The sequence below is a fragment of the Pelophylax lessonae genome (assembly GCF_965119305.1).
Source record: "Pelophylax lessonae genome assembly, chromosome: 8".
NCBI lineage: Eukaryota > Metazoa > Chordata > Amphibia > Anura > Ranidae > Pelophylax > Pelophylax lessonae.
Window position 1 is genome coordinate 283,694,835 of NC_138775.1, and position 27,105 is coordinate 283,721,939.

The window sequence follows — 27,105 nt, forward strand, 5'->3', positions numbered from 1 at the left end:
AAAAAACGTCCCTGAACTCAACTGCCTGCAAATGACTGTAAACGACCCTGTGTACATGGACAGATAAGATAACATAGAGGAGGGTTCAGGGGCTTCTGAAAAAAACGCCCAACTGCTCCTAAACGGCCATTTACAACGTCCCGTGTACATGGAGCCTAGGCTCCATTCACACCTGGGTGTTTTTGAGCGTTTTTCAGCTCCATAAACGCTAAGGCTGCATTCACATGTCAGCGTAATGATCGTGGGCAGAATCGTGGGACGCATTGCGCCCAAAAAAGTACAAGAGCTTCTTTGGAGCGTAATGCGTCCCGCAATTTTTTTTTTTTGCGCGATTTTACCGCGATTCGGCAGGCGGAAATCGAGGCAACATCGCACAGCGTTTGGGGTGCTATTGCAAATCCTGGGCAACGCACAGGCGTCCCACGATCAATACGCTGACATGTGAATGCAGCCTGAAAAAAAAACATTCCAAAACGCCCAACAAGTAAAATCCCATTCATTTAAATGGCCCCTGTTCACATCTGAGCATTTTGCAAAACGCCTGTAGCTGAAAAAAGTACATGAGCTTCTTTTTGGGCTGATTACCAGCGTTTTTGATAGATGTCAATGCCTGCCTCCAAAAACCGCCGGAAAAAAACGCCTGAAAATCACGGTAAAAATCACGGTAAAAAACGTGCGAAAACGCTAAGCTCAAGTGTGAATGCAGCCAAGAGTCGTTCACACTTAGGCTCCGTTCACATGTCAGCGTATGGATCGCGGGCAGAACCGCCGCGGTTTTGCCCGTGATCCGGAGATTATTGCAAATCGCGGGACGCCTGTGCGTTGCCCGTTGATTTGCAATAGCCCCCCAAACGCTGAGCGATGTTGCTGCGATTTCCGCTTGCCGAATCGCGGTAACATCGCGCAAAAAAAAATCGCGGGACGCATTACGCCCAAAAAAGTACAAGAGCTTCTTTGGAGCGTATTGCGTCCCGCGTTTTTTTTTTGCGTGATGTTACCGCGATTCGGCAAGCGGAAATCGCGGCAACATCGCTCAGCGTTTGGGGGGCTATTGCAAATCAACGGGCAACGCACAGGCGTCCCGCGATTTGCAATAATCTCTGGATCGCGGGCGGAACCGCGGCGGTTCTGCCTGCGATCCATATGCTGACATGTGAACGGAGCCTTAGGGCTTTTTCCCACGGGTGGTCCGATCAGATCCGCCTGTCAGTTTTTTAGGCGGATCTGATCGGATGCCCCATTCAGCCCTATGGAGCAGCGGATGTCAGCGGTGACATGTCCGCTGACACCCGCTGCCATCCGCATCCGATCCTGTGCGTGAAATCCGAACGGATGGAAACCCTATTTTCCATCCGTCCTGGGGATCGGATTGGATGGGATCGGATGAGAGCGGACAGGCGGTCCGCTCTCATCCGATTCCCCATAGAGAGCAGCAGGGGGTGTGACACCTCCTTCTCCGCACTGCAAGCGGAGACGGAGCTGTCATCCGCCGCCTCAGCGGGGATCGCGGAGAGCAGCACGGATCCGCCTACGGAGGCAGACCGTGTGAAAGAGCCCTAAGGCGACACGACTCCTTACTACTTCGGGGGCGACTTGTGCATTCCCATGCACCACGACTTCGGAGCGACTTGCAGGGACTTCACATAATAGTCGCTCCGAGGTCGCCCCGAAGTAGTACAGGACCCTTTTTCTAAGTTGGAGCGACTTGTGTCGCTCCTATTAGAACCGGTCCTGTAGCAGTCAATGGACCGCGAGGGAGCGCGACTTGTCAGGCTGACAAGTCGCGCTAGTGGGGACTGGCTCTAATAGTCCTTGGTTGCGGTGGCTGCATTTGTTTTCTTTTTCAAGCTTTTATTTTCAGTTATTTTCACGTGGAGTTGCTGCCAGCAGCATGTTTACTATCCTACAGTAGTGTGACCAAACGTCCCTGGTTTCCAGGGACAGTCCCCGGACTGAGGACACTCTCCCTGGCCAATGTCTGTCCCCGGTTTTGTCCCCGGATTGGATTAGAATTTTGCCACCCCATCCCTCCAAACCTCCTCTGTTTAACCAGTTCTGGACTGGAAGGATTTGCCTCCTTAATCACCAGGCCATTTTTTGTGATTCGGCATTGCGTTAATTTAAAGGACAATTGCGCGGTCGTGTGACGCTGTAACTAAAAACAATTGATGGGCTTTTTATTCCCACAAATAGAGCTTTTTTTTTTGCTGGTATTTGATCACCTGTGCGATTTTTATTTTTTGCGCTATAAACAAAAAAAGAGCGACAATTCTGAAAAAAAAAAAAACAATATTTTTCACATTCTGCTATATAACATTCCCAAAAAAAAAATGTAAGGATCGCCCACCGCAGTTATATTGTGGCAGGGTGGCCCTCCTGCGCAAAACCGACGTAGGTATACGTCAGTCATGTGACTGCAGCTAGAGGGCGAGTGCGCGCCGCCGGCAGCACGCTTTCGCCCCCAGTCGGCAGCCGGTACTCCTATGCACAGGGCAGGCGGCTCCGATTGCCACCTGACACCCACGATCGTTCCCCACTGAGAGAGACGGACGGTTTAAACACAGCTGCCCGTTCTCTCTGGAATGATCACAGAGCGCCTGTGATCTTTCTATATAGGAACACAGGTCTCTGTGATCATTTCACAAGCCACGCCCCCATACAGTTAGAATCACTGCCCTAGGTACACATTTAACCCCTTGATCACCCACAGTGTTAACTCCTTCCCTGCCAGTGTCATTATTACAGTAACAGTGCATATTTTTAGCACTGATTACTGTAGTAATGTCACTGGTCCCCCCAAAAATGTCAGTTAGGAGACCGCTCTGTCCGCCGCAATGTCGCAGTCCCGCAAAAAATCGCAGATCGCTACCATTACTAGTAAAAAACAAAACAAAAAAAAACAATAAAAATGACATAAATCTTTCCCGTAGTTTGTAGACGCGATAACTTTTGCGCAAACCAATCAAAATACGCTTATTGAGGAGTATGTATCATACAGAGTGGAGGTGTCAGGAATTTGTATTGTACAGACTGCAGGGGTCAGGAATATGTATCTTACAGAGTGCAGGAGTCAGGTGTATGTATTGTACAGAGTGCAGGGTTCAGGAGTATGTACCATACAGCGTGCAGGGTTCAGGAGTATGTAACATACAGAGTGCAGGGTTCAGGAGTATGTAACATACAGAGTGCAGGGTTCAGGAGTATGTAACATACAGAGTGCAGGGTTCAGGAGTATGTATTGTACAGAGTGCAGGTGTCATGAGTTTCTATTGTACAGAGTGCAGGTGTCAGGAGTTTCTATTGTACAGAGTGCAGGTGTCAGGAGTTTCTATTGTACAGAGTGCAAAGATCAGGAGTAAGTATCATACAGAGTGCAGGGGGTAGGAGTTTGTAACGTACACAGTGCAAGGGTCAGGTGTTCATATTATACAGAATGCAGAGGTAAGTGTTGTACAGAGTGCAGGGGTCAGGAGTAAGTATCATACAGAGTGCAGGGGTCAGGAGTATGACTTTGTACAGAGTGCAGGTCTATGTAAGTTAAAGAGTTCAGGAGTCAGGAGTAAGTATTGTACAGGGTGCAGGTGTTAGGAGTATGTATCCTACAGAGTGCAGGTGTCAGGAGTTTCTATTGTACAGAGTGCAAAGATCAGGAGTAAGTATCATACAGAGTGCAGGGGTCAGGAGTATGACTTTGTACAGAGTGCAGGTGTATGTAAGGTAAAGAGTTAAGGAGTCAGGAGTAAGTATTGTACAGGGTGCAGGTGTTAGGAGTATGTATCCTACAGAGTGCAGGGGTCAGGAGTATGTAATGTACAGAGTGCAGGTGTCAGGAATATGTATCATATAGAGCGCAGGGGTCAGGAGTATGAATTTGTAGAGTGCAGGGGTCAGGTGCATGTATCATACAGAGTGCAGGGGTCAGGAGTATGAGTTTGTAGAGTGCAGGGGTCAGGTGCATGTATCATACAGAGTGCAGGGGTCAGGAGTATGAATTTGTAGAGTGCAGGGGTCAGGTTCATGTATCAAACAGAGTGCAGGGGTCAGGAGTATGAGCTTGTAGAGTGCAGGGGTCAGGTGCATGTATTGTACAGAGTGCAGGTGTCAGGAGTATGTATCCTACAGAGTGCAGGGGTCAGGAGTGACTGTCAGGATCCAAGTCAATTTATGATACTTTGCATGCTTGCAAAAGCAAAAAAAAGGTCCCCTCTCTGCCCTATGTGGGTTAATGGGGTCAGGGCCCAGTACAGGGGGGCCGGCTCTACCCCCTATTAGCAGCCAAGGGGACTCATTTTTTTATTTCTTATGATGGAGTTGGGTTTAAAGCACAGATGCAGCGTTTGCTAGATTCCACTAACAGATCAATAATTGGTTTTACTTATCACCAAGCAATTTGATGACCTATGGTGGAAGAATGGGCAAGCCTTCTGATTCTTGAAGGTCTGACTTACCTGTGACATCAGCGTGCACCTGCACAAACAGGGGGTTTTTGCTGAGCCCCCCACACATAAAGAGACTGCTGACAGCATGACCCGACGTCTTCATGGCATCCAGAATGTGTCTCGTCCCTAACTGGAATCACAAACAGAAAACAAAGACTGAAATGAGAAGACTGGGGTGGAGAGATGTCTACAATCAGACAATTGTTTTGTTTGTTCATTTGGAGGATATACATGGAATACCACCAGGCTGGGAACATGCTGCAAGGAAAACACGTGTCACCATAAGAAAAAAATGGCCTGGCACGTTTTATGAACTCAGTACAATAGGGAACGGGATCCCACTAATTTTATTTCATAGCTTGAAAGGATGAGCCGAGTGTTTTTGTAGTTGGAGAGACTTCAGAGTCAAAGATCACATAAACTTTACAATTAGATTAACCGAAAGAACAACCGCAAAGTAACTGCAACATAAACTAGTAGATGTGCTTGTTTGTTAAAGCCCAACTCCAGATATAATCTCTAAATATTTTAGAATAAAACAGGAGAAGAGTATATCCTTGGTCTTGATAAGAGCGCCTAGCAATGGATGATGGACTGGGCTTCTTTGCTGCAAGCTGTCACCTGGTTGCAGCCCTTAGAATTACCCATCATAAGGAACGGGGAGGTGCAGGAGACTGGTGACAATATAACAGGTCAGAAGTAGGTCAAGGAAGGCGGCAGGCAAGAATAGTTTGGCAGAGGTAGAGGCAGGCAGAGGTCGAGGCAGGCATGAATAGTCAGTGTCCACACAGAAGTCAAGGCAGGCATGAATAGTCAGTGCCCAGGCAGAGGTTGAGGCAGGCAAGCATAGTCCATGTTCAGGCAGAGGTCAAGGCAAGAAGCAGGCAAGAATTGTCAATGTCCAAGCATAGGTTAAGGCATCCATGAATAGTCAGTGTCCAAGCAGAGGTCGAGGCAGGCAGCAGGCAAGAGCCATCAGTATCCAGGCAGAGGTCTAGGCAGGCAAGCATAGTCTGTGTTCAGGCAGAGGTCAAGGCAAGCAGCACGCAAGAATAGTCAGTGTCCCAGCAGGTGTCATGGCAGGTAGCAGGCAAGAATAGTCAGTGCCCAAGCAGAGGTCAAGGCAGGCAGCAGGCAAGAGCCATCAGTATCCAGGCAGAGGTCAAGGCAGGCAAGCATAGTCTGTGTTCAGGCAGAGGTCAAGGCAAGCAGCACGCAAGAATAGTCAGTGTCCCAGCAGAGGTCAAGGCAGGCAGCAGGCAAGGGCCATCAGTATAAAGGCAGAGGTCAAGGCAGGCAAGCATAGTCCATGTTCAGGCAGAGGTCAAGGCAAGCAGCAGGCAAGAATTGTCAATGTCCAAGCATAGGTCAAGGCATCCATGAATAGTCAGTGTCCAGGCAGAAGTTGAAGCAGGCAGCATGTAACAGTATTCAGTGTCCAGAAAAAGGTCAAGGCAGGCAAGAATAGTCAGTACAGGGCTACTTTGCTGCAAGAGGTCACCAGGTTGCAGCTCTTAATATTGCCCCAAAGAAGTCAAGGCAGGCAGAAGGAAAGAAAGTCAGTGTCCTGATAGAGCTCAAAGTATGTGTCAGGTGAGAATAGTCAGTATCCAGACAGGGGTCAAGGCATGCGACAGGCAAGAATTGTCAATGTCCAAGCAAAGGTCAAGGCATCCATTAATAGTCAGTGTCCAGGCAGAGGTCGAAGCAGGCAGCATTTAACAGTATTCAGTGTCCAGAAAAAGGTCAAGGCAGGCAAGAATAGTCAGTACAGGGCTACTTTGCTGCAAGAGGTCACCAGGTTGCAGCTCTTAGGATTGCCCCAAAGAAGTCAAGGCAGGCAGAAGAAAAGAAATTCAGTGTCCTGATAGAGGTCAAAGTAGGTGTCAGGTGAGAATAGTCAGTGTCCAGACAGGGGTCAAGGCATGCAGCAGACAAGAACAGTCAGTGTCCAGGCAGAGGTCGGAGGCAGGCAAGAATAGTCAGTACAGGGCTACTTTGCTGTAAGAGGTCACCAGGATGCAGCCCTTAGGAACAGGGTGGTGGAGGAGACTGGTGGCAATAAAACAGGTGGGTGCCCAGGCAGAGGTTGAGGCAGGTGGCAGGCAATAATAGTCATTGTCTAGGGAGAGATCGAGGCAGGCAAGAGGCAAGAATGGCCATTATCCTGGCAGAGGTCAAGGCTGAGAGCAGGCAAGAATAGTCAATAACCAAGCAAAGGTCAAGGCAGGTTTGAATAGTCAGTGCCCAGGCAAAGTTTGAAGCAGGCAGCAGGAAACAATAGCCAGTGTCCAGGCAGAGGTCAAGGCAGATAAGAATAGTGAGTAAAGGGCTACTTTGCTGCAAGTGGTGAATAGGTTGCAGCCTTTAGGATTGCCCCACAAGCAGGAACAGGGTGGTGGAGAAGACTAGTAATAATGTAACAGGTCAGAGGCCAGGCAGAGGTCGAGGCAGGTGATAGGCAAGAATAATCAGTGTCTAGGCCGAGATCAAGGCAGGCATCAGGCAAGAATAGTTAGCTTCCAGAGTTCCGGCAGAGGTCAAGGTAGGCAGCAGAGAATGAAGTGTAGAGACAGGAGTCAAGGCAGGCAGCAGACAAGAATGGTCAGCATTTAGGCAGAGATGGAGGCAGGCAGCAGACAAGCATAGTCAGTGTCCAGGCAGAGATCAAGACAGGCAAGAATAGTCAGTGTCTAGGCAAAGGTTGAGGCAGGCAGCAGACAAGAATAGTCAGTGTCTAGGCAAAGGTCGAGGCAGGCAGCAAACGAGTATAGTCAGTGTCCAAGCAGACAGTAGACAAGAATAGTCAGTGTCCAGGCAGGCAGCAGACAAGAAGAGTCAGTGCCCAGGCAGAGGTCGAGGCAGGCAGCAGACAAGCATAGTCAGTGTCCAGGCAGAGGTGAAGGCAGGCAAGAATAGTCAGTGTCTAGGAAAAAGTCGAGGCAGGCAGCAGACAAGTATAGTCAGTGTCCAAGCAGGCAGCAGACAAGTATAGTCAGTGTCCTGGCAGAGGTAAAGTCAGGCAAGAATAGTCAGTGTCCAGGCAAAGGTCCAAGCAGGCAGCAGACAAGAATAGTCAGTGTCCAGGCAGGCAGCAGACAAAAAAAGTCAGTCAGAAGTCAGTCAGAGTTAGGCGATCCAGGCCAGTAACAGAAAAGGCAGGAAACTGCAATCTCTCAAACAAGGTAGCTGGAAAGGAGTAACAGTAACAGTAACAATGATGGAAGGATATAAAACATTTCCCTTGGGCCCTGTACGGGTCCAGAAGCCCACTAATATGTTCACGCTCTCATCCAACCATATGCATGCATCTGGACAAAACCTAAAGGCAATACACACTGAAAGGATGAACCTGGCCTTTCTCGAGGTACTTCAAGAGACATGGCCCCTAGACGTACTGTGGCAGAGGGGTGGAACCTATTTTTGAAAATGTATGTGCTTCTGAAACTAGGACAAGAAACTTCTTTCACTGTACAAAAAAAAAGTGTTTTTTGTTGCAGTCTTTGTCCCCGTTGGAGAGATTTTCCATCACTTCCTGCCACTTGGACAAGAAGTTAGAGTAAATCTCTCCATTGGGAACACAGAACCTGCCACTTAAATCAATGTCTTATAGTACGCTTTATGTAATCTTTGTGTAGCCCTGATAATGGGGACCTTCAGAAACCCGTTTTTTTTTTTTTTTAGTTTAGACTATTAATTAAAATCTTTTGGCACTTTCCAAATGGCATATTCAGAAATTTAACGGTTACTAAACGCACATAATAAATGCAGCACTGTCCCCCTAGGGTTAGCTGTATGATGACTTGAAACTATGAATAAATGGTGTATTCCATGCTGTTCATACTCACTCAGTCACTATGGGATTTTTTTTTCTGTATTCTGCACAAATCCTGGTTGATCCTGCTGCTCTCTATCGCCCCCTTCTGTCCATGTCCCCCAATTCTGCTAGGGATTTTGCAGCTGTGGTGGCAACTCTGCACATGCTCAGTTTTCAGTGAGTTTCTATGCTGAGTATTTCCTCCCTATCACATCTGAGCTGCCCATGTCACTATAGAGCAGTGATGGTGAACCTTGGCACCCCAGATATTTTGGAACTACGTTTCTCATGATGCTTATGCACTCTGCTGTGTAGTGGAGCATCATGGGAAATGTAGTTCCAAAACATCTGGGGTGCCAAGGTTCACCATCACTGCTATAGAGTCACACATGTGGGTGTATACACAGTGGTTAGTGACAGCCCACTACCTCCTTCCTTCTCCATGGCCACTAACCAGCTAAACACAATGGGTATGTGATATTACATTTACAGTAGATTAATGGAAGCTTCACCTCCCTCTTATTCCAAGTCACAGGGGCGTGCAACAGCCTGTGACTGGCAGAAATCCACCCACACCATGTTATTTCCACAAAATAATAAAGATATGATTTCAAATATATATTTTTATACCAATTTAAAACAGTTTATTGATATTATTTATTTTTTTTCTCCGTATTCCAAAGGCTGTTTTTTTGTATTTTAAAGATGTGACCAGCATAGGAATCAGAAGCTCCCCCTGCTTATGTTTCCCTGTAGACAGGCTGGGGGAAAGCTGGATCATTAGAGATGGGCCGAAAACCCCCCTGTTCGGTTCGCACCAGAACTCTCAAACATCGCAAAAGTTTGGACCCGAACCCCATTTAAGTCTATGGGACCTGAATTTAAAGAATCAAAAGTCCCCATTTTGAAAGCTGACAGTATATGAAAGTTATTGACTATAAAAAGAGTATTAGGGCCCGTGTACTGCCCTGCGGGACATGTATCAATATAATTTTTTTTTTTTAAAAGATATTTTTTACAGGAGCAGTGATTTTAATGATGCATAAAGTGAAACAATAAAAAAAAAAAAAAGAATTCCTTTAAATATCGTGTCTTGGAGGTCCCCTTAATCTGCCTGTAAAGTGTTGAATCTGTACTGTGTATAGAACCTGCTGCAGCAAAACTGACATTTATAAAGAAAAAAATTTACATTGAAATTGCCGGCAATGCAATAATGTAAAAAAAACAAAACAAAAAACCGTGTGCCCCCCTCCCCAATCCAACCAGATTTTATTGGGAACCCCACGCCCAGCAGGTCAGGAAGGAGGGAGGGAGGAAGCGCCCCCTCCCCCTCCTGAACCATACCAGGCCACATGCCCTCAACATGGGGGGTACTTTGAGGCATAGAATGCATTAAGTTAAAAAAACCTGCCTTTTGAACCACTTTAGTCATGGCTACTAAATTTTTTTAAATAACAAATAAGCAATCACAAACAAACATATAAAATTCACCTGATTACAATGTGCCTTTTTTGTGTGCCCATGTGATTTTATTGGGATCATGTGATCACTTACTTGTTTTTTAGACAAATGTGGCATTTATGTAGTAGCCATGATTAAGGCCTGACGGACGAAATGCGTTGGAGTTTTTGTCAGCTGCGTCCTTCTATTTTTAACCATCATAAGACATAGGAGACTTGAAGTGGTGATATCTGAATGATGGGTGCAGCTACAGGCATCATCCAGATACCTTTAATTTCAGCTGGTGATTCCCTTAACAGTAAAAACAATCATAGCGGCTGTTTCACTGCTTGATTGTTTTTACAGGCAGAGGGGGGTGTTCCCCACCCCTTCCCCATCGCTGTCCAGTGCATTTACAGGCTCGCCCGTGCGATCGCCGAGCGGGAGAATAAACCCGCCGACGGCGGAAGTTTACCAAAGAGCTGACGGAGGACCAGATGGTACCCAGTCCTCTCTATGACTCTCTGAGGAGACGTCATGATGTCACTTCTGGCACCAGCAGGTGCCGTTTTTTTGTTAGAAAGCCTAAGATCGTTTTTTTTTATTTATTTTTTTTGGATCTTAGGCTTTCCAGCCTAGAGGAGAGATGTGGGGTCTTATAGACCCCAGATTTCTCCATAAAGAGGACCTGTCATGCCCTAGGGATGTCTACATTCCTTGTAATAGGAATAAAAGTGATCAAAAAGTTAAAAATTAAAAGGTAAAGTGTAAAAATAAAAAAATTATAATAAAATAAACAATTAAAAAAAAAAAATGTAAAGTGCCCCCGTCCCTGCGTGCTCACACAAAGAAGCGAATGCATATGTAAACGACATTCAAACCACACACGTAAGGATTCGCCGTGAACGATAGAATGAGAGAAATAATTCTAGCACTAGACCTCCTCTGTAACTCTAAACTGGTAACCTATAAAAAGCGTATCCTATAGAGATTTTTAAATACCGAAATTTGGTGCTTTTCCATGAGTGTGCGCAATTTTAAAGCATGATATGTTCGGTATCTATTTATTCATCTTTCACATTATACTAAAAAAAAAAAAAAAAAAAAAACGGGCTAACTTTAGTAATTCCTTTTTTTTTTTATTCATGAAAGTGTTTTTTTTTTTTTCAAAAAAATTGCATTTGAAAAATTGCTGCACAAATCCCATGTGACATAAAAAGTTGCAACAACGGCCCTTTTATTCCCTAGGGTCTCTGATAAAAAAATATATATAAATATGTATATATATATATATATATATATATATATATATATATATATATATATATATATGCATATATATATATATATATATATATATATATACATATATACATATATATATATATGTATCTATATATATATATATATATATATATATATATATATATATATATAAATATTTATAAATATTTTTATATCATTTTTTTAATTATATATAAAGTTAGTGGGTCCTAAGTAAATTTGTAGCCAAAAAAATGATGATTTTTACATGTAGGTCCCACGTTTTTTTTTTTTCAAACCATGCCCTAGATGTGTCTCATAGACTCACCCTTGATTGCTCCTACAGATTGAATGACACCCAGCTTCATTCCACCCACTTCCTAAAAGTGTAGGCTGTCATGGACCCGCCCACTGGGGCGCATGTCATCATGGCACACTGCAAGCACAGTCCAGAGAAGCAAAAAACTCACCGCAATACCTCGTAACGTAGCCAAATACAAAAGCGCGAGGTCGTCCAAGCCTTTTGATAGAGTTAGTCCAACAATCTGTTGCAAAAAGAACAAGACAAAATGTACTGAACTAGAATTCAAAGTGAACTGTATGAACATCTCGGTTATTTTTTTGCTGAGATTTTAGTAGGCGTTGTCAACATCTGCAGCGGTCTATACCAGTGATGGTGAACCTTGGCACCCCAGATGTTTTGGAACTATGTTTCCCATGATGCTCCTGGACTCTGCAGTGTAGGTGAGCATCATGGGAAATGTAGTTCCAAAACATCTGGGGTGCCAAGGTTCGCCATCACTGGTCTATACACACGGCTCTATATTTTTATCACTAACAGACAATTGGTTAGCTATGGCTGGGCCAAGGGCTGTGGTTAGAAATCACAGCCCCCCCCCCTTCTAATATATTAAATAAGATTTTTGCTAAAATGCACATGGGGGGCTCAAACAGCAGAGGGGTGTTGGTGCAGATACCGATCCCCCTGCACTACAGGATGAGCCACAAGAGAGCCTGGGCTCAGTACAGGAGGGCTGGCTGTACTGCCTTATCAGCTGTCTTAGTTTTCTTTTTCTCACACTTGGTAATATATATTTTTGGGCAGCACAGTGGCCTAGTGGTTAGCACTACTGCCCTGCAGCGCTGGGGTCCTTGGTTCAAATGGTGGAAAAGGAGTTTTATTGTTCTCCCTGTGCTTGGGTGGGTTTTCTTCTTGGGTAGGTTAACTGGCCCTATGCGTATGAACGGCTTTTTTTAAGCAGGAACGCGGGGGAACGCAGTTCCGGCACCTCCAGCACTGAATGTATGTAATGGCAAGGTGTGTGCTGTAGGGTCCACTAATGCTGGGGGATCTATTGTTGCTGGTGGGGGCTCTATTGTTGCTGGAAGTGATCTACTGCTGAGGGAGGAATCTATTGTACCTAACCAGGGCTGCTGTTAGAAATCGCGGGGCCCCGTACAGACTACCTGGCAGGGCCCCCCCCCCAAGAAAATATTAAAAATATATTTAGCTAAAATTACAAGAAAATCACTTTTATCAAACACAAATATAATGTAATTCGCATAATTCCTGCTAAATCTAAAAAAAAAACTATATTAAATAAAAAAGAAGATGAGATGAGAAAAATATACAGGCTGGGCAGTTGGAGCTCAGTGATCAGAGAGACAGAGAGAGAGAAACAAAGTTACAATTTACAAATAAACTCAGGAGTAGAGATAACATTAGAGCCAGTGCTGGGAAGGGGGCCCACACAAGGGAGGGGGATTAGTGAAGGACCACTGTCTCTTTCTCAACAGATAAAAGCTGATAGCAGGGAGAGGAACAAATTCAGGTGCTGGAAGAAGATTTCTGTATTTGTTGTCCATCACTAATCCCCCTCTCTGTGTGTGGGCTCCCCTGTGTGCTTGGACCCCCTACAAGAGGGCTGGTGGTCCCCCCCTATCAGCGGCCCTGTACCTAACTGCTGAAGAGTCTATTGATACTGGACAAGTAGGCACATGACACGGGGGAGGGAAAATGGCTAATTGGGCCCCATTTGGACATTTTCACTAAGGGGTGTACTCACTTTTGTTGCCAGCGGTTTAGACATTAATGGCTGCGTGTTGAGTTATTTTGAGGGGACAGCAAATTTACACTGTTATACAAGCTGTACACTCACTACTTTACATTGCAGCAAAGTGTCATTTCTTCAGTGTTGTCACATGAAAAGATAGAATAAAATATTTATAAAATGTGAGGGGTGTACTCACTTTTGTGAGATACTTTATATGGAATAAACAACATCTTTGTATGTACAATTGCACCATGTCATGCCTTACGTCCACATCAACAATCATGTCAATACAATTCTTCAATCTGTGGGTCATATGCCTCATAAAGTCCCAAACCCCCCCCCCCCTTTTTTTATTCTTAGATTTAGGGATGGAGGTGCATGTTCTCATGTGCCTCATTTAAAGTCCCACAAACCCCTTTTTATGCATATTGACTCCATGTTTAACAGCAATAGTTACAGAGAGACCTGATTTGTCAATGGTGGATGCCGTTTGCATTGGGTGCCAATACCATCCCTGGTAACCACCCGGCTACCAATTGTGTTACAATGTTGCAGCGAATTTCTTACCATCCCCTTCAGGGTGACGTCAGCGAGAGGTGACCTGTTCCCATGAAAATCCGGCCAAACGTGTAAGTCGGCTCCGAGGATCCTCTCTGGTCGGGTCGCCCTCATCTGGTCCAGGTGGTGGTTCAAATATGCGTACACGTGCTGGCCGCTGCGAACACAGCGTGAACATTAAACTTTATACAGCGCAGTGTAAACATTTGTACATCTGCGAGGAGGACGGAAAACATAACAAGGTTAATCAGACCTTTCTGCGCGTCTGACTTATTTTCCACAGCCATTAACTGAACGCCGGCGACTGCAATTAGCCATCGGAAAGGTCGGGGCGAGAGAGGAGGGAAAGGGGGGGGGGGGGGCATCGGCGAGACGCAAAAATAATTATCTTATGTAAACTTTGTCTGCTGCTCCCAATAAAAGGTAATATTGCCTGAACCGATCAATAATCGTATTACAGTTTTTTTTTTGGATCTATGTGTAAAAAAATATTTGACTTAGAGAGGAACTTCACCCATTTTGTTAAACATTACAAGTCAGCAGCTACATTTCCTGTACTTACCAGTCCAAGGAGTCCAGTTCTGCATTCCTGCAACCGGTTCTTCTCTTCGCTGCGGGTCCCTGGTGCTATGTTGAATTTGAGAGCTGGCTGTGACTTCCTGGCTTCCCGCTGCATACGCATGGCACAGCGAGACTGGCCCTGCAGCCTCCTGGAATAACGTGTCCCAGAAGGCTGTGGGCAGGGAGAAAGAAAACAAGAGAAGGACAGCGCCATCTAAGTGCAGTATAGATTCCACATTTATTAAACACGGCAGGTGTCGGCCCATGTGGACTCCAATTTCCCGTGCCGCCATATTGGATTTGAGAGCTGGCTGTGAGTTACTGGCTTCCTGCTGCACACGAGTGGCACAGTGAGACTGGCCCTGCAGCCTCTTGGAGCATGTGACGTGTTCAAGGAGGGTGCAGGCTCATGTGGACGTCATTCTCCCATGCCACCATCTTGTATTTGAGAGCTGTCTGTGACTTCCCCGCTTTCCACTGCACATGGGTGGCACAATGATATTGGCCATACAGCCTCTTGGAGCATGTGACGTGTTCCAGGAAGGTGCAGGCTCATGTGGACGTCATTCTCCCATGCCACCATCTTGCATTTGAGAGCTGACTGTGACTTCCCTGCTTTCCGCTGCACATGGGTGGCACAGTGAGACTGGCCCTGCAGCCTCTTGGAGCATGTGACATGTTCCAGGATGGTGCAGGCTCATGTGGACGTCATTCTCCCATGCCACCATCTTGTATTTGAGAGCTGACTGTGACTTCCCCGCTTACCGCTGCACATGGGTGGCACAGTGAGACTGGCTCTGCAGCCTCTTGGAGCATGTGACGTGTTCCAGGATGGTGCAGGCTCATGTGGATGTCATTCTCCCATGCCACCATCTTGTATTTGAGAGCTGACTGTGACTTCCCCGCTTACCGCTGCACATGGGTGGCACAATGAGATTGGCCCTGCAGCCTCTTGGAGCATGTGACATGTTCCAGGAGGGTGCAGGCTCATGTGGACGTCATTCTCCCATGCCACCATCTTGTATTTGAGAGCTGACTGTGACTTCCTCGCTTTCCGCTGCACATGGGTGGCACAATGAGATTGGCCCTGCAGCCTCTTGGAGCATGTGACATGTTCCAGGAGGGTGCAGGCTCATGTGGACATCATTCTCCCATGCCACCATCTTATATTTGAGAGCTAACTGTGACTTTCCCATTTTCCGCTGCACAGTGAGACTGGCCCTGCAGCCTCTTGGAGCATGTGATGTGTTCCAGGAGGGTGCAGGCTCATGTGGACATCAGTCTCGCGTGCTACCATTTTGGATTTGAGAGCTGGTTGTGACATACTGGCTTCCTGCTTCACAAGGGTGGCACAGTGAGACTGGACCTGAAGCCTCCTGGGATGTGTGATGTGTCCTAGGAGTGTGCGGGCTCATGTAGACATCATTCTCCTGTGCCGCCATCTTGGTTTTGAGAGCTGGCTGTAACTTCCCGTTTTCCGCTGCTCATGGGTGCCACAGTGAGAATGGTCATGTAGCCTCCTTGAACATGTGACGTGTCCCAGAAGACTGTGGTCTCAGTTGGACATCATTCTCCTGTGCCGCCATCCTGGATTTGAGAGCTGGCTATGACTCCCCCACTCCCTGCTGCACATGGCTGCCACAGTTAGGCTGGTCCTGCAGCATCTTGGGACATATGATAAAGTATGTCCCAAAAGGGTGAAAGCTCATATGGACATCATTCACCCATGCTGCCATCTTGGAATTGAGAGCTGGCTGTGACTTCCCGGCTTTTCGTTGCACATGGGTGCCACAGTGAGACTGGTCCTGCAGCCTCTTGGGACATATGACGTGTCCCAGAAGGGTGCGAGCTCATGTGGACATCATTCGCCCATGCTGCCATCTTGGATTTGAGAGCTGGCTGTGACTTCCCAGCTTTTCGCTGCACATGCGTGGCAAAATGAGACTGTTCCTGTGCAGCCTCCTGGAACATGTGAAGTGTCCCAGGAGGCTGCGGGCAAAGTGGGCTCAAGTGGACGTCATTCTTGAGAGAGGTGAGAGCAACTATCTGTCAAAAAAAGGTACCCTATCCCCCCCAAAAAAAAAATGTCAGGACATTCCTCACCCCAAAGGGGCATGTAACAAAGGAGAGGGTCAATGAGGTCACATGCACGCTGGCCCCATGTCACCTGCAGCTGCTTTCCGGGGAATGCACTGACCGAGGTTGGCTGGGCTCTGATTTGGTGGGAGTGACAGCTTGCTTTTATTGACTTTCAAACAGGGATGTATGAGCAGCCCCGGTTGCAACCTACGGTGCACAGTTCCCCGCACCCATGTGAATGGGCCCTAATAGCACATAGCTGTGTACGGAACTTCCAATAGATATTAAAGGCAATTTTTTTAAAAAAAATGACAAACATGTTATACTTACCTGCTCTGTGTAGTGGTTTTGCACAGAACAGCCCAGACTCTCCTCTTCTCGGGTCCCCCGCTGGTGCTCCTGGCCCTTCCTTTCTGCTATGTGCCCCAAGAGCAAACAGCCTGCTCTGGGGCACCCAAGCAGGCTCACTCCTGAGCCTCTGCACTGTGTCCATTTACATAGAGCCGTGGCTCTGCCCCACCCCCTCTCTCCTCATTGGCTCATTTGCTGTTATTGACATACAACAACTAACATGTACTCCTTAAAAACAATAGTGCACATTTAGCTTTTTTTTTTAATTCTACCTAAAACACACTGACTGACACTGATACTAATTAATTTCTTTTTTAAAAACGAATTAAAAAAAAAAAAATTATTTAAATTTAGTTGTATATTTCTTACTACTACCAAAACCTACCACCAAGGGACAACTCAAAATAAATTGATCACAGCGATACCACATATGTGTATGTTAGTTGTTGTATGTACAGTAGTCAAAAACAATAGTGCGCATTTCGCTTTTTTTTTTTTTATGTAATTCTACTTAAAACACACCGACACCGACTGACACTGATACTAATTTAAAAACATTTTTTTAAAAACTAATTTAAAAGAAAAAAAATATTTTATTTAAATGTACCTGTATATTTTTTGCTACTTCCAAAACCTACCACCAAGGGACAACTCAAAAAAAAAAAATTAATCGGAGTGATACCACATATGTATATGTTAGTTGTTGTATGTACACCTCAAAAACAATAGTGCGCATTTTGCTTTTTTTTTTTTTAATTCTCCCTAAAACACACTGACACTGATACTAATTTAAAAAAATGTTTTTAAAAATAAAAAAATAAAAAAAATAATAATTTTATTTAAATTTAGCTGTTTATTTCTTGTTACTACCAAAACCTACCACCAAGGGACAACTCAAAAAAAATGATTGCAGCAATACCACATATAGTATGTTTATGTTAGTATTTATGTTAGTAGTTGTATGTACTCCTTTAAAAACAATAGTGCGCATTTCACTTTTTTTAAAAATTCTCCTTAAAACACACTGATACTAATTTAAATTATTTTTTTTAAAAAACGAATTAAAAAAAAAAAATTTTATTTAAATGTAGCTGTATTTTTCTTGTTACTACCAAAACCTACCACCAAGGGACAGCTAAAAAAAAATCGATCTCAGCGATACCACATATGTGTATGTTAGTTGTTGTAAGTACTCCTTAAAAACAATAGTGCGCATTTCGCTTTTTTTTTCTTTTTTTTTTTTTAATTCTACCTAAAACACACTGACACTGATACTAATTATTTTTTTTTTTTAAATAATTAAAAAAAATAATAATTTTATTAAAATTTAGTTGTATATTTCTAGTTACTACCAAAACCTACCACCAAGGGACAACTCAAAATAAATTGATTGCAGCGATACCACATATGTGTATGTTAATTGTTGTATGTACAGTAGTCAAAAACAATAGTGCGCATTTAGCTTTTTTTTTCTTTTAATTCTACTTAAAACACACTGACACTGATATTAATTAAATTTTTTTTTTTAAAAACGTATTAAAAAAAAAAAATCATTTTATTTAAATTTAGTTGTATATTTCTTGTTACTACCAAAACCTACCACCAAGGGACAACTCAAAAAAAATGATCTCAGCGATACCACATATGCGTATGTTAGTTGTTGTAAGTACTCCTTAAAAATAATAGTGCGCATTTCGCTTTTTTTTTCTTTTTTTTTTTAAATTCTACCTAAAACACACTGACACTGATACTAATTAAATTTTTTTTTTTTAAATAATTAAAAAAAAAAAAATTTATTTAAATTTAGCTGTATATTTCTTGTTACTACCAAAACCTACCACCAAGGGACAACTCAAAATAAATTGATTGCAGCGATACCACATATGTGTATGTTAGTTGTTGTATGTACAGTAGTCAAAAACAATAGTGCGCATTTCGCTTTTTTTTTTCTTTTATTCTACTTAAAACACACTGACACCGACTGACACTGATACTAATTAATTTTTTTTTTAAAAAAACGTATTAAAAAAAAATAATTTTATTTAAATGTAGTTGTATATTTCTTGTTACTACCAAAACCTACCACCAAGGGACAACTCAAAAAAAATGATCTCAGAGATACCACATATGTGTATGTTAGTTGTTGTAGTGTATGTTCTTTTTAAAAACAATAGTGCACATTTCGTTTTTTTTTTTTTTTTTTTAATTCTACTTAAAACACACCGACACTGACTGACAATGATACTAAATTAAATTTTTTATTTTTTTTTTGAAAAACTAATTGAAAAAAAAAAATGTATTTAAATGTAGTTGTATATTTCTAGTTACTACCAAAACCTACCACCAAGGGACAACTCAAAATAAATTGATCGCAGCGATACCACATATGTGTAAATTAGTTGTTGTATGTACTCCTCAAAAACAATAGTACGCATTTCGCTTTTTTTTTTTTTTTTTAATTCTACTTAAAACACACTGACACTGACTGACACTAATACTTATTTTTAAAAATGCTTTAAAAAAAAAAATCCTGCATAAATTATACTGACCATAACCTTTAAGCTCGCATTCACACTGCAGCGGCACGACTCTGTACTACTTCGGGGGCGACCTGTAAAAGTCCCGTGCACCGCGACTTCGGCGCGACTTGCACGGACTTCATATAATGAATGTCTATGCAAGTCGCTCCAAGTTCGCCCTGAAGTAGTACAGGACCCTTTTTCTAAGTCGGAGCCACTTGTGTCGCTCCTATTAGAACGGGTCCTGTAGCAGTCAACGGACCGCGACGGACCGCGACTTGTCAGGCTGACAAGTCGCGGCAGTGTGAATGGAGCCTGACCCTGACCTTTAACTGTTACTTCACCCAAACACTAACCCTGGCATTGACCTATATCAAACCGTGATCTAGATATTTTTTAATTTTATTTTTTATTATTATTTATTTACACACACCTTTTTTTTTTTCTCTGCAAAGAAAGTGTATCTCTCCACTCAATTCACAGAGAGAAAACATGGGGGCGGGCTTCACAGTGACTGATCACTGTAACAGCCAATCAGAGGCTATCACAGCAATCACGGAGATCTGGGTCCCGATCCTTAGTGCGGTTAAGCCACTCTTTTGTGCACCGCGCTCCCAGCACAAAGACAGACATGCATATATTCCGCCCTACGGAAAGAAGCCCAGTCCAGTGAGGCCGCATATATGTGTTACGTTGGTGGGAAGGGGTTACCATGGGACATAACGGGCATTAAGGCATGCGCATTAACGCACCACAAAAATGTAAATGGGCCCTAAAAAGTTGAAGCAGGAAACCTAAGCTGCCCTCTATGTATGGCCATTTAAAGGGAAGACCCCCGATTACAGCCTAATGACGAATGATGGTCCATTTTCTCATTTAAAGTGAAGCCGTAATATTCATTTAGGGGCCCGCGTACACACAGGCGCACACTAATGAAACCCCTGGAGGGGGCTCCGGCATGAGCTTTCCCCCTGCCACATCTGACCCCCGCCGCGGCTGTATATTTACACTGTGAATGCGCTCATTGACCGCCATGTTTTTCCAATTAGACGGCAACATGTGCGCCCTATCAAGGTCCATCATTCACAATGGAGTCCGCTTGAAAGGCATTAAAATCATTAATTCCCATCAGCCTTCACATCATTCCCAATGTTTTGCCTTCTTGGAACGGACTTGAAATTTAAGACTTTAAACTTTTCCTCAATTTTTTTTTCTGTTTTTCTTTTTTTTTTTGCTTAAACTTTCGGCATTTTTTTTTTTTTCCCCCTTTCTACTGATGTCGGTGAATGGTTTATTATTACTTCTAAACATCGGCTGGGAGCTGGAGAGAAATTAAACAGTTTAATTCAAATGATAGAGACTGTTTATTGTCCGATCGCTCTGATCTGAGAGCACACAGGCGAAGCGCGCAATTATTCTATCAGAAGGTAAAAATCTATTTTTGGGTGGAATTTCATGTGATGATAAAAGAAAGCCAGAGACGGGAATTACTTTATGACCTGGTCATCTAAAATTACTTTATGACCTGGTCATCTCCAAACTGCGGCCCGGGGGCCAGACGTGGCCCTGTGCTTGTTTTTGTCTGGCCTTTTTTTATCTGGCACTATTTAATTCACGGATACCAACATGGGGGCACTATTCCTCCCACTGACACCAACGATAGGGCACAATTCTTCCCACTGACACCAATGGCGGGGCACAATTCCTCCCACTGACACCAATGATGGGGCACAATTCCTCCCACTGACACCAATGATAGGGCACAATTCCTCCCACACCAATGATGGGGCAGAATTCCTCCCACTGACACCAACGATAGGGCACAATTCTTCCCACTGACACCAATGATGGGGCACAATTCCTCCCACTGACACCAATGATAGGGCACAATTCCTCCCACACCAATGATGCGGCAGAATTGCTCCCACTGACACCAATGATGGGGCACTATTCCTCCCACACCAATGATGGGGCACTATTCCTCCCACACCAATGATGCGGCAGAATTCCTCCCACTAATACCAACAATGGTGCACAATTCCTCCCACTGACACCAACAATGGGACACAATTCCTCCCATTAATACCAACTATGGTGGACAATTCATCCCACTGACACCAACAATGGGGCACAAATCCTCCCACTGACACTAACGATGGTGCACAATTCCTCACAATGGCACCAACATTGGGACACAGTTTCTCTCAATGACCCCAACAATGGGGCACAATGACATTAGTGACAGGGCACAATTTCTCCCAATGACACCAATGATGGAGCACAGTTTCTCTCAATGACACCAACAATGGGGCACAATGACATCAGTGATGGGGCACAATTCATTCCAAAAACACCAATGAGGGGGCACAATTCATCCCAATGACACCAGCGATGAGGGACAATTCCTCACAATGACATCCACAATGTGGCAAAGTTTCTCTCACTGACACCAATGATAGGGCACAATTCCTCCCACTGACACCAATGATGGGGCACAATTCCTCCCACTGACACCAATGATGGGGCACTATTCCTCCCACTGACACCAATGGTGGGGCACTATTCCTCCCACTGACACCAATGATAGGGCACAATTCCTCCCACACCAATGATGGGGCACAATTCCTCCCATTTACACCAACGATGCGGCACAATTCCTCCCACTGACACCAATGATGGGACAATTCCTCCCATTAGTACCAACTATGGTGGACAATTCATCCCACTGACACCGACAATGGGGCACAAATCCTCCCACTGACACCAACGATGGCGCACAATTCCTCACAATGGCACCAACATTGGGGCACAGTTTCTCTCAATGACCCCAACAATGGGGCCCAATGACATTAGTGACAGGGCACAATTCCTCCCAATGACACCAATGATGGGGCACAGTTTCTCTCAATTACACCAACAATGGGGCCCAATGACATCAGTGATGGGGCACAATTCATTCCAATAACACCAATGAGGGGGCACAATTCATCCCAATGACACCAGTGATGAGGGACAATTCCTCACAATGACACCCACGATGTGGCAAAGTTTCTCTCAATGACACCAACAATGGGGGTTAATTTCTCCCAATGACACCAACAATGGGGCTTAATTCCTCCCAATGACACCAATGATGGGGCACAATTCCTCACAATGGCACCAACATTGGGGCACAGTTTCTCTCAATGACACCAATGATGAGGCACAATTACGCCAACTGAAAAAAACAACAGGGTATTATTTTTTCACACTGACATTGGCCCTCGTGAAGTCTGAAGGAAAATAAACTGCTTTTCTAGTTTAGGGCTCGTTTACACCATGAGGTGCGTCCAATTGCCTTTTTTTTTTTTGCGTGCGTTGCCACACATTTCATTTTATAACAGCCCATTATTTTAATGGGCTGGCCTTTGTGCATGAAACATGCAAAAAAAAGGTTCAAGCGCATTTGCTAGATGTGCGCGGGTGCTATTAAGAATTAATTTTATAATATATTTTCGCCCTGGTTGATCGATTCCAATCTAAGACCAAGTCTATGGCCTCTTTTACACGAAGGGTACAAACAGGTCTACCTGACAGTTTTTAAGGAAGACCTGATTGGACGCTCCATTCACCCCTATGGATTGGTGTAAAGGGATTTGTGTCGGTTTACACCCACCTACCTCCATCCGGTAAAAACAAAACCGAAGGGGATCTGTCCCCCTCTGTCTCCGTCTGTATCCACTATGCATAAACTGAGCGGACACAGACCTGTCATCTGCCCAGTCTGCTCCAATCAGAAGGGGATCAGTGGGCAGATTTCCTGCTGATCCAAACGGAGTCCACCCCGTGTGAAACTGGCCTTCGATCAGAAGAGACGTTGTTTTTATCATTTAGATAATAAAATCACAGTGTGTGTGGCCACCATTAGCACTTATGAAGGTGGATTTGTGCACCGCCGAAATGCGTTGGCCACATCTTTTGATCTCTTATTGTGAATAACTCTCTCATCCTTTATACACTCTTAAATCTGAAATAAAAAGATGGAGTATGGTCACCGTTAGCCCTGATGAAGGCAGCTTTGTGTACTGCTGAAACACGTTGGCCCCATCTTCTGATCCCGCATTGCGAATAACACTCCCATCCTTTTATATACCCTTAAATCTGAAATAAAAGATGGAGTATGATCACCGTTAGCCCTGATGAAGGCGGATTTGTGCACCACCGAAACACGTTGACCACATTTTCTGATCTCTCATTGCGAATAATGCTCTCATCCCTTTATATACTCTTAAATCTGAAATAAAAGATGGAGTATGGTCACCGTTAGCCCTGATGAAGGCGGATTTGTGCACAGCCAAAACGCGTTGGCCCCATCTTTTGATATCTCATTGTGAATAACTCTCTCATCCTTTTATATACTCTTAAATCTGAAATAAAAGATGGAGTATGATCACCGTTAGCCCTGATGAAGGTGGATTTGTGCACCACCGAAACACGTTGACCACATTTTCTGATCTCTCATTGCGAATAATGCTCTCATCCCTTTATATACCCTTAAATCTGAAATAAAAGGTGGAGTATGGTCACCGTTAGCCCTGATGAAGGCAGATTTGTGCACCACCGAAACACGTTGACCACATTTTCTGATCTCTCATTGCGAATAACACTCTCATCCTTTTATATACTCTTAAATCTGAAATAAAAGATGGAGTATGGTCACCGTTAGCCCTGATGAAGGCAGTTTTGTGTACCGCTGAAACATGTTGGCCACATCTGATCTCTCATTGCGAATTACGCTCTCATCCTTTTATATACTCTTAAATCTGAAATAATAGATGGAGTATGGTCACCGTTAGCCCTGATGAAGGCAGATTTGTGCACCACCGAAACACGTTGACCACATTTTCTGATCTCTCATTGCGAATAATGCTCTCATCCCTTTATAAACTCTTAAATCTGAAGCAAAAGATGGAGTATGGTCACCGTTAGCCCTGATGAAGGCAGTTTTGTGTACCGCTGAAACATGTTGGCCACATCTGATCTCTCATTGCGAATAACGCTCTAATTTTATGTATGAAGGTAAAAAACCTTCAGGATGCAGTTCCCACCGCAGCCCCCCCATACTTATATGAGCTCGGTCCCGATCCAGCAATGTGCACGAGAGCACTCCTGGGACTCTCTCTCTCCCCTGGTTGGTCGAGACACAGCAGCGGCAGCCAGTGGCTGTCATTTACAGCCAATGAGGTGAGAGTGGGGCGGGACTGAGCCATGCTCTGTGTGTCCCATGCACAAGTTTCCCCTGAGCAAGCAGCTTGCTTTTTGGGGGTACTCGGCTTGGGGGAGGGGACAGAAGCACCGGCGGGGGACCTGAGAAGAGGAGGATCGGGTCTGTTCTGTGCAAAACCAACTGCACAGAGGAGGTAAGAAGCAAGGCTTTAGAAACACTAGGCTGCATTCACACCTTGGTGTTTTGAATCTCGGACAGATTTGCTGCAATTCTGCTCATGATTTCAAAGCGGCAAGGTGTGAATGACAAATCGCAGAACGCACATTTGAGATGCCATTCATTTGATGCCATTAATTTGCCATTCACCTGAAGCTTGGTGCCAAAAAGTTCAGGAGCTACTTTTGGGTGACATTGAGTGACATGCTTCATGCGATGTGGGTTGCTGCGATTGCAGTGCGATTTATCACACAACAATCGCGGCAGAACCGCACCACGATTTTAGATGCCATTTAAAATAATGGCATCCCAAATGTGCGTTCTCTGATTCGTCATTCACACCTCAGCACTTTGAAAAATCGTTGGCAGAATCGCAGCAAATCTGCTTGCGATTCAAAACGCTGAGGTGTAAATGCAGTCTTAGGGCCAGTTTACACCACATGCAGTCCAGTGCATTTTTTTTCTGCATCAAAAAACGCATGGAAAGTAGGTTATATGGTTTCCAATGAGATACTGAGCAGTGCGGTCAGTTCCAGAAAAAAAAAAAAAAAAAGGAACATGCTGCATTTTTACTGAACCGGAATGCGGTAAAACACACCAGGTCCCAGTACAGTGAAAAAAACAGGAAAAAATAAGAAAAAAAGCATCTGGAGTGCATCCGTAAACACACTAGAGCGCGTTACAAACATTAAAAACGCGAATGCAGACAAAAATCCTGGAACGGATCTAGAGTTCGTGTTTGTGGTGTGAACCAGCCTTAAAATCTGAAATAATAGATGGAGAGTGGCCACTGTTATCCCTGATGAAGGTCGGATTTGTGCACCGCCGAAACGCGTTGGCCACATCTTTTGATGTCTGATTGCGTATAATGTTATCATCCTTTTATCTACTCTTAAATCTGGAAAAATTAGATGGAGATTACCCAACCAGCAAGCTACAGACAAAGTGGACGATTGATTTCCCAGAGTCACTGTTAGCCCTGAGGAAGGCGGATTTGTGCACCGCCGAAACGCGTTTGCCACATCTTTGGATCTCTCGTTGTGAATAATACTCTCATCCTTTTATCTACTCTTAAATCTGGAAAAATTAGATGGAGATTACCCAACCAGCAAGCTACAGACAGAGTGGAAGATTGATTTCCCAGAGTCACTGTTAGCCCTGAGGAAGGCGGATTTGTGCACCGCCGAAACGCGTTGGCCACATCTTTTGATCTCTGATTGCGTGTAACGTTATCATCCTTTCATCTACTCTTAAATCTTAAACCCAACCAGCAAACTATAGACAAAGTGGAAGATTGATTCCCCGAGTCACCGTTAGCCCTGAGGAAGGCGGATTCGTGCACCATCGAAACGCATTGGCCACATCTTTTGCTCTCTCGTTACGAATAACACTCTCATCCTTTTATCTACTCTTAAATCTGGAAAAAAGCTATAGACAAAGTGGAAGACTGATTTCCCGAGTCACCGTTAGCCCTGAGGAAGGCAGATTTGTGCACTGCCGAAACGTGTTGGAAACATCTTTTGATATCTCGTTGCAAATAACACTCTCATCCTTTTATCTACTCCTAAATCTGAAAAAAATTAGATGGAAATTAGATAGCTTGCTGTTTGATGGAGATTACCCAACCAGCAAGCTATAGACGAAGTGAAAGACTGATTTCCCCAAGTCACCGTTAGCCCTGAGGAAGGTGGAATTGTGCACAGCCGAAACGCATCGGCCACATCTTTTGATCTTGGATTGCTTACAACATTCTCATCCATTTATCCACTTTTAAATCTGGAAAAATTAGATGGAAATTACCCAACCAGCAAGCTATAGACAAAGTGGAAGATTGATTTCCTGAGCCACAGTTAGCCCTGAGGAAGGCGGATTTGTGCACCGCCGAAATGCATCGGCCACATCTTTTGATCTCGGATTGCTTACAACATTCTCATCCATTTATCTACTTTTAAATCTGGAAAAATTAGATGGAGATTACACAACCAGCAAGCTATAGACAAAGTGGAAGATTGATTTCCCTGAGCCACAGTTAGCCCTGAGGAAGGCGGATTTTTGCACCGCCGAAACGCGTTGGCCACATCTTTTGATCTCTTGTTGCGAATAACACTCATCCTTTTATCTTCTCTTAAATCTGGAAAAATTTGATGGAGATTACCCAACCAGCAAGCTATAGACAAAGTGGAAGATTGATTTCCCCGAGTCAGCCTTGGCTCCGTCTATATTAACCTGAGGGGGAAACCTCTCATTTCATCTAGAAATAATCTTTTTATGCCTTTGATCCTTGTTCCGTAGCATCAGAGACATCTTTTCTTCCAAAAAAAAAAAAAAGTATTCAATCAGCAGGAGACAAAAGTAATTAAAGCCGTGGCTATCTTGGCACATGACGAGCGCGGCGCGGCTGACAAAAGACCTGCGCTGCTTTCTATCATTAGAGTAATGACACGGCGAAGAGGTTCCGCCAGCCAGGAAACCGGCAACAGACACAAAACTGCACTGACCTCTCCTCAGCTCTCCTCTGCAATTCTTCATATCCATTATGGCCCCGGACGACGTGATCAATCTTTGGAGAGAGAGAGAGAAGGGGAAATGCAAATGAATTTAA

The 27,105-nt window shown here is 44.3% G+C and overlaps 1 protein-coding gene across 1 annotated transcript in view; it reads right to left on the reverse strand.

The window, feature by feature from the left end:
• Positions 1 to 27,105, reverse strand: part of FGGY (FGGY carbohydrate kinase domain containing) — a 433,297-nt gene that overhangs the window by 97,184 nt on the left and 309,008 nt on the right. The window contains exons 10-13 of the mRNA XM_082264806.1: positions 27,002 to 27,063; positions 13,581 to 13,728; positions 11,430 to 11,504; positions 4,449 to 4,569 (exon numbers count right to left, since the gene is read on the reverse strand). Coding sequence (XP_082120932.1) covers positions 4,449 to 4,569; positions 11,430 to 11,504; positions 13,581 to 13,728; positions 27,002 to 27,063 — 406 coding nt within the window. The remainder of the gene's footprint in view (positions 1 to 4,448; positions 4,570 to 11,429; positions 11,505 to 13,580; positions 13,729 to 27,001; positions 27,064 to 27,105) is intronic.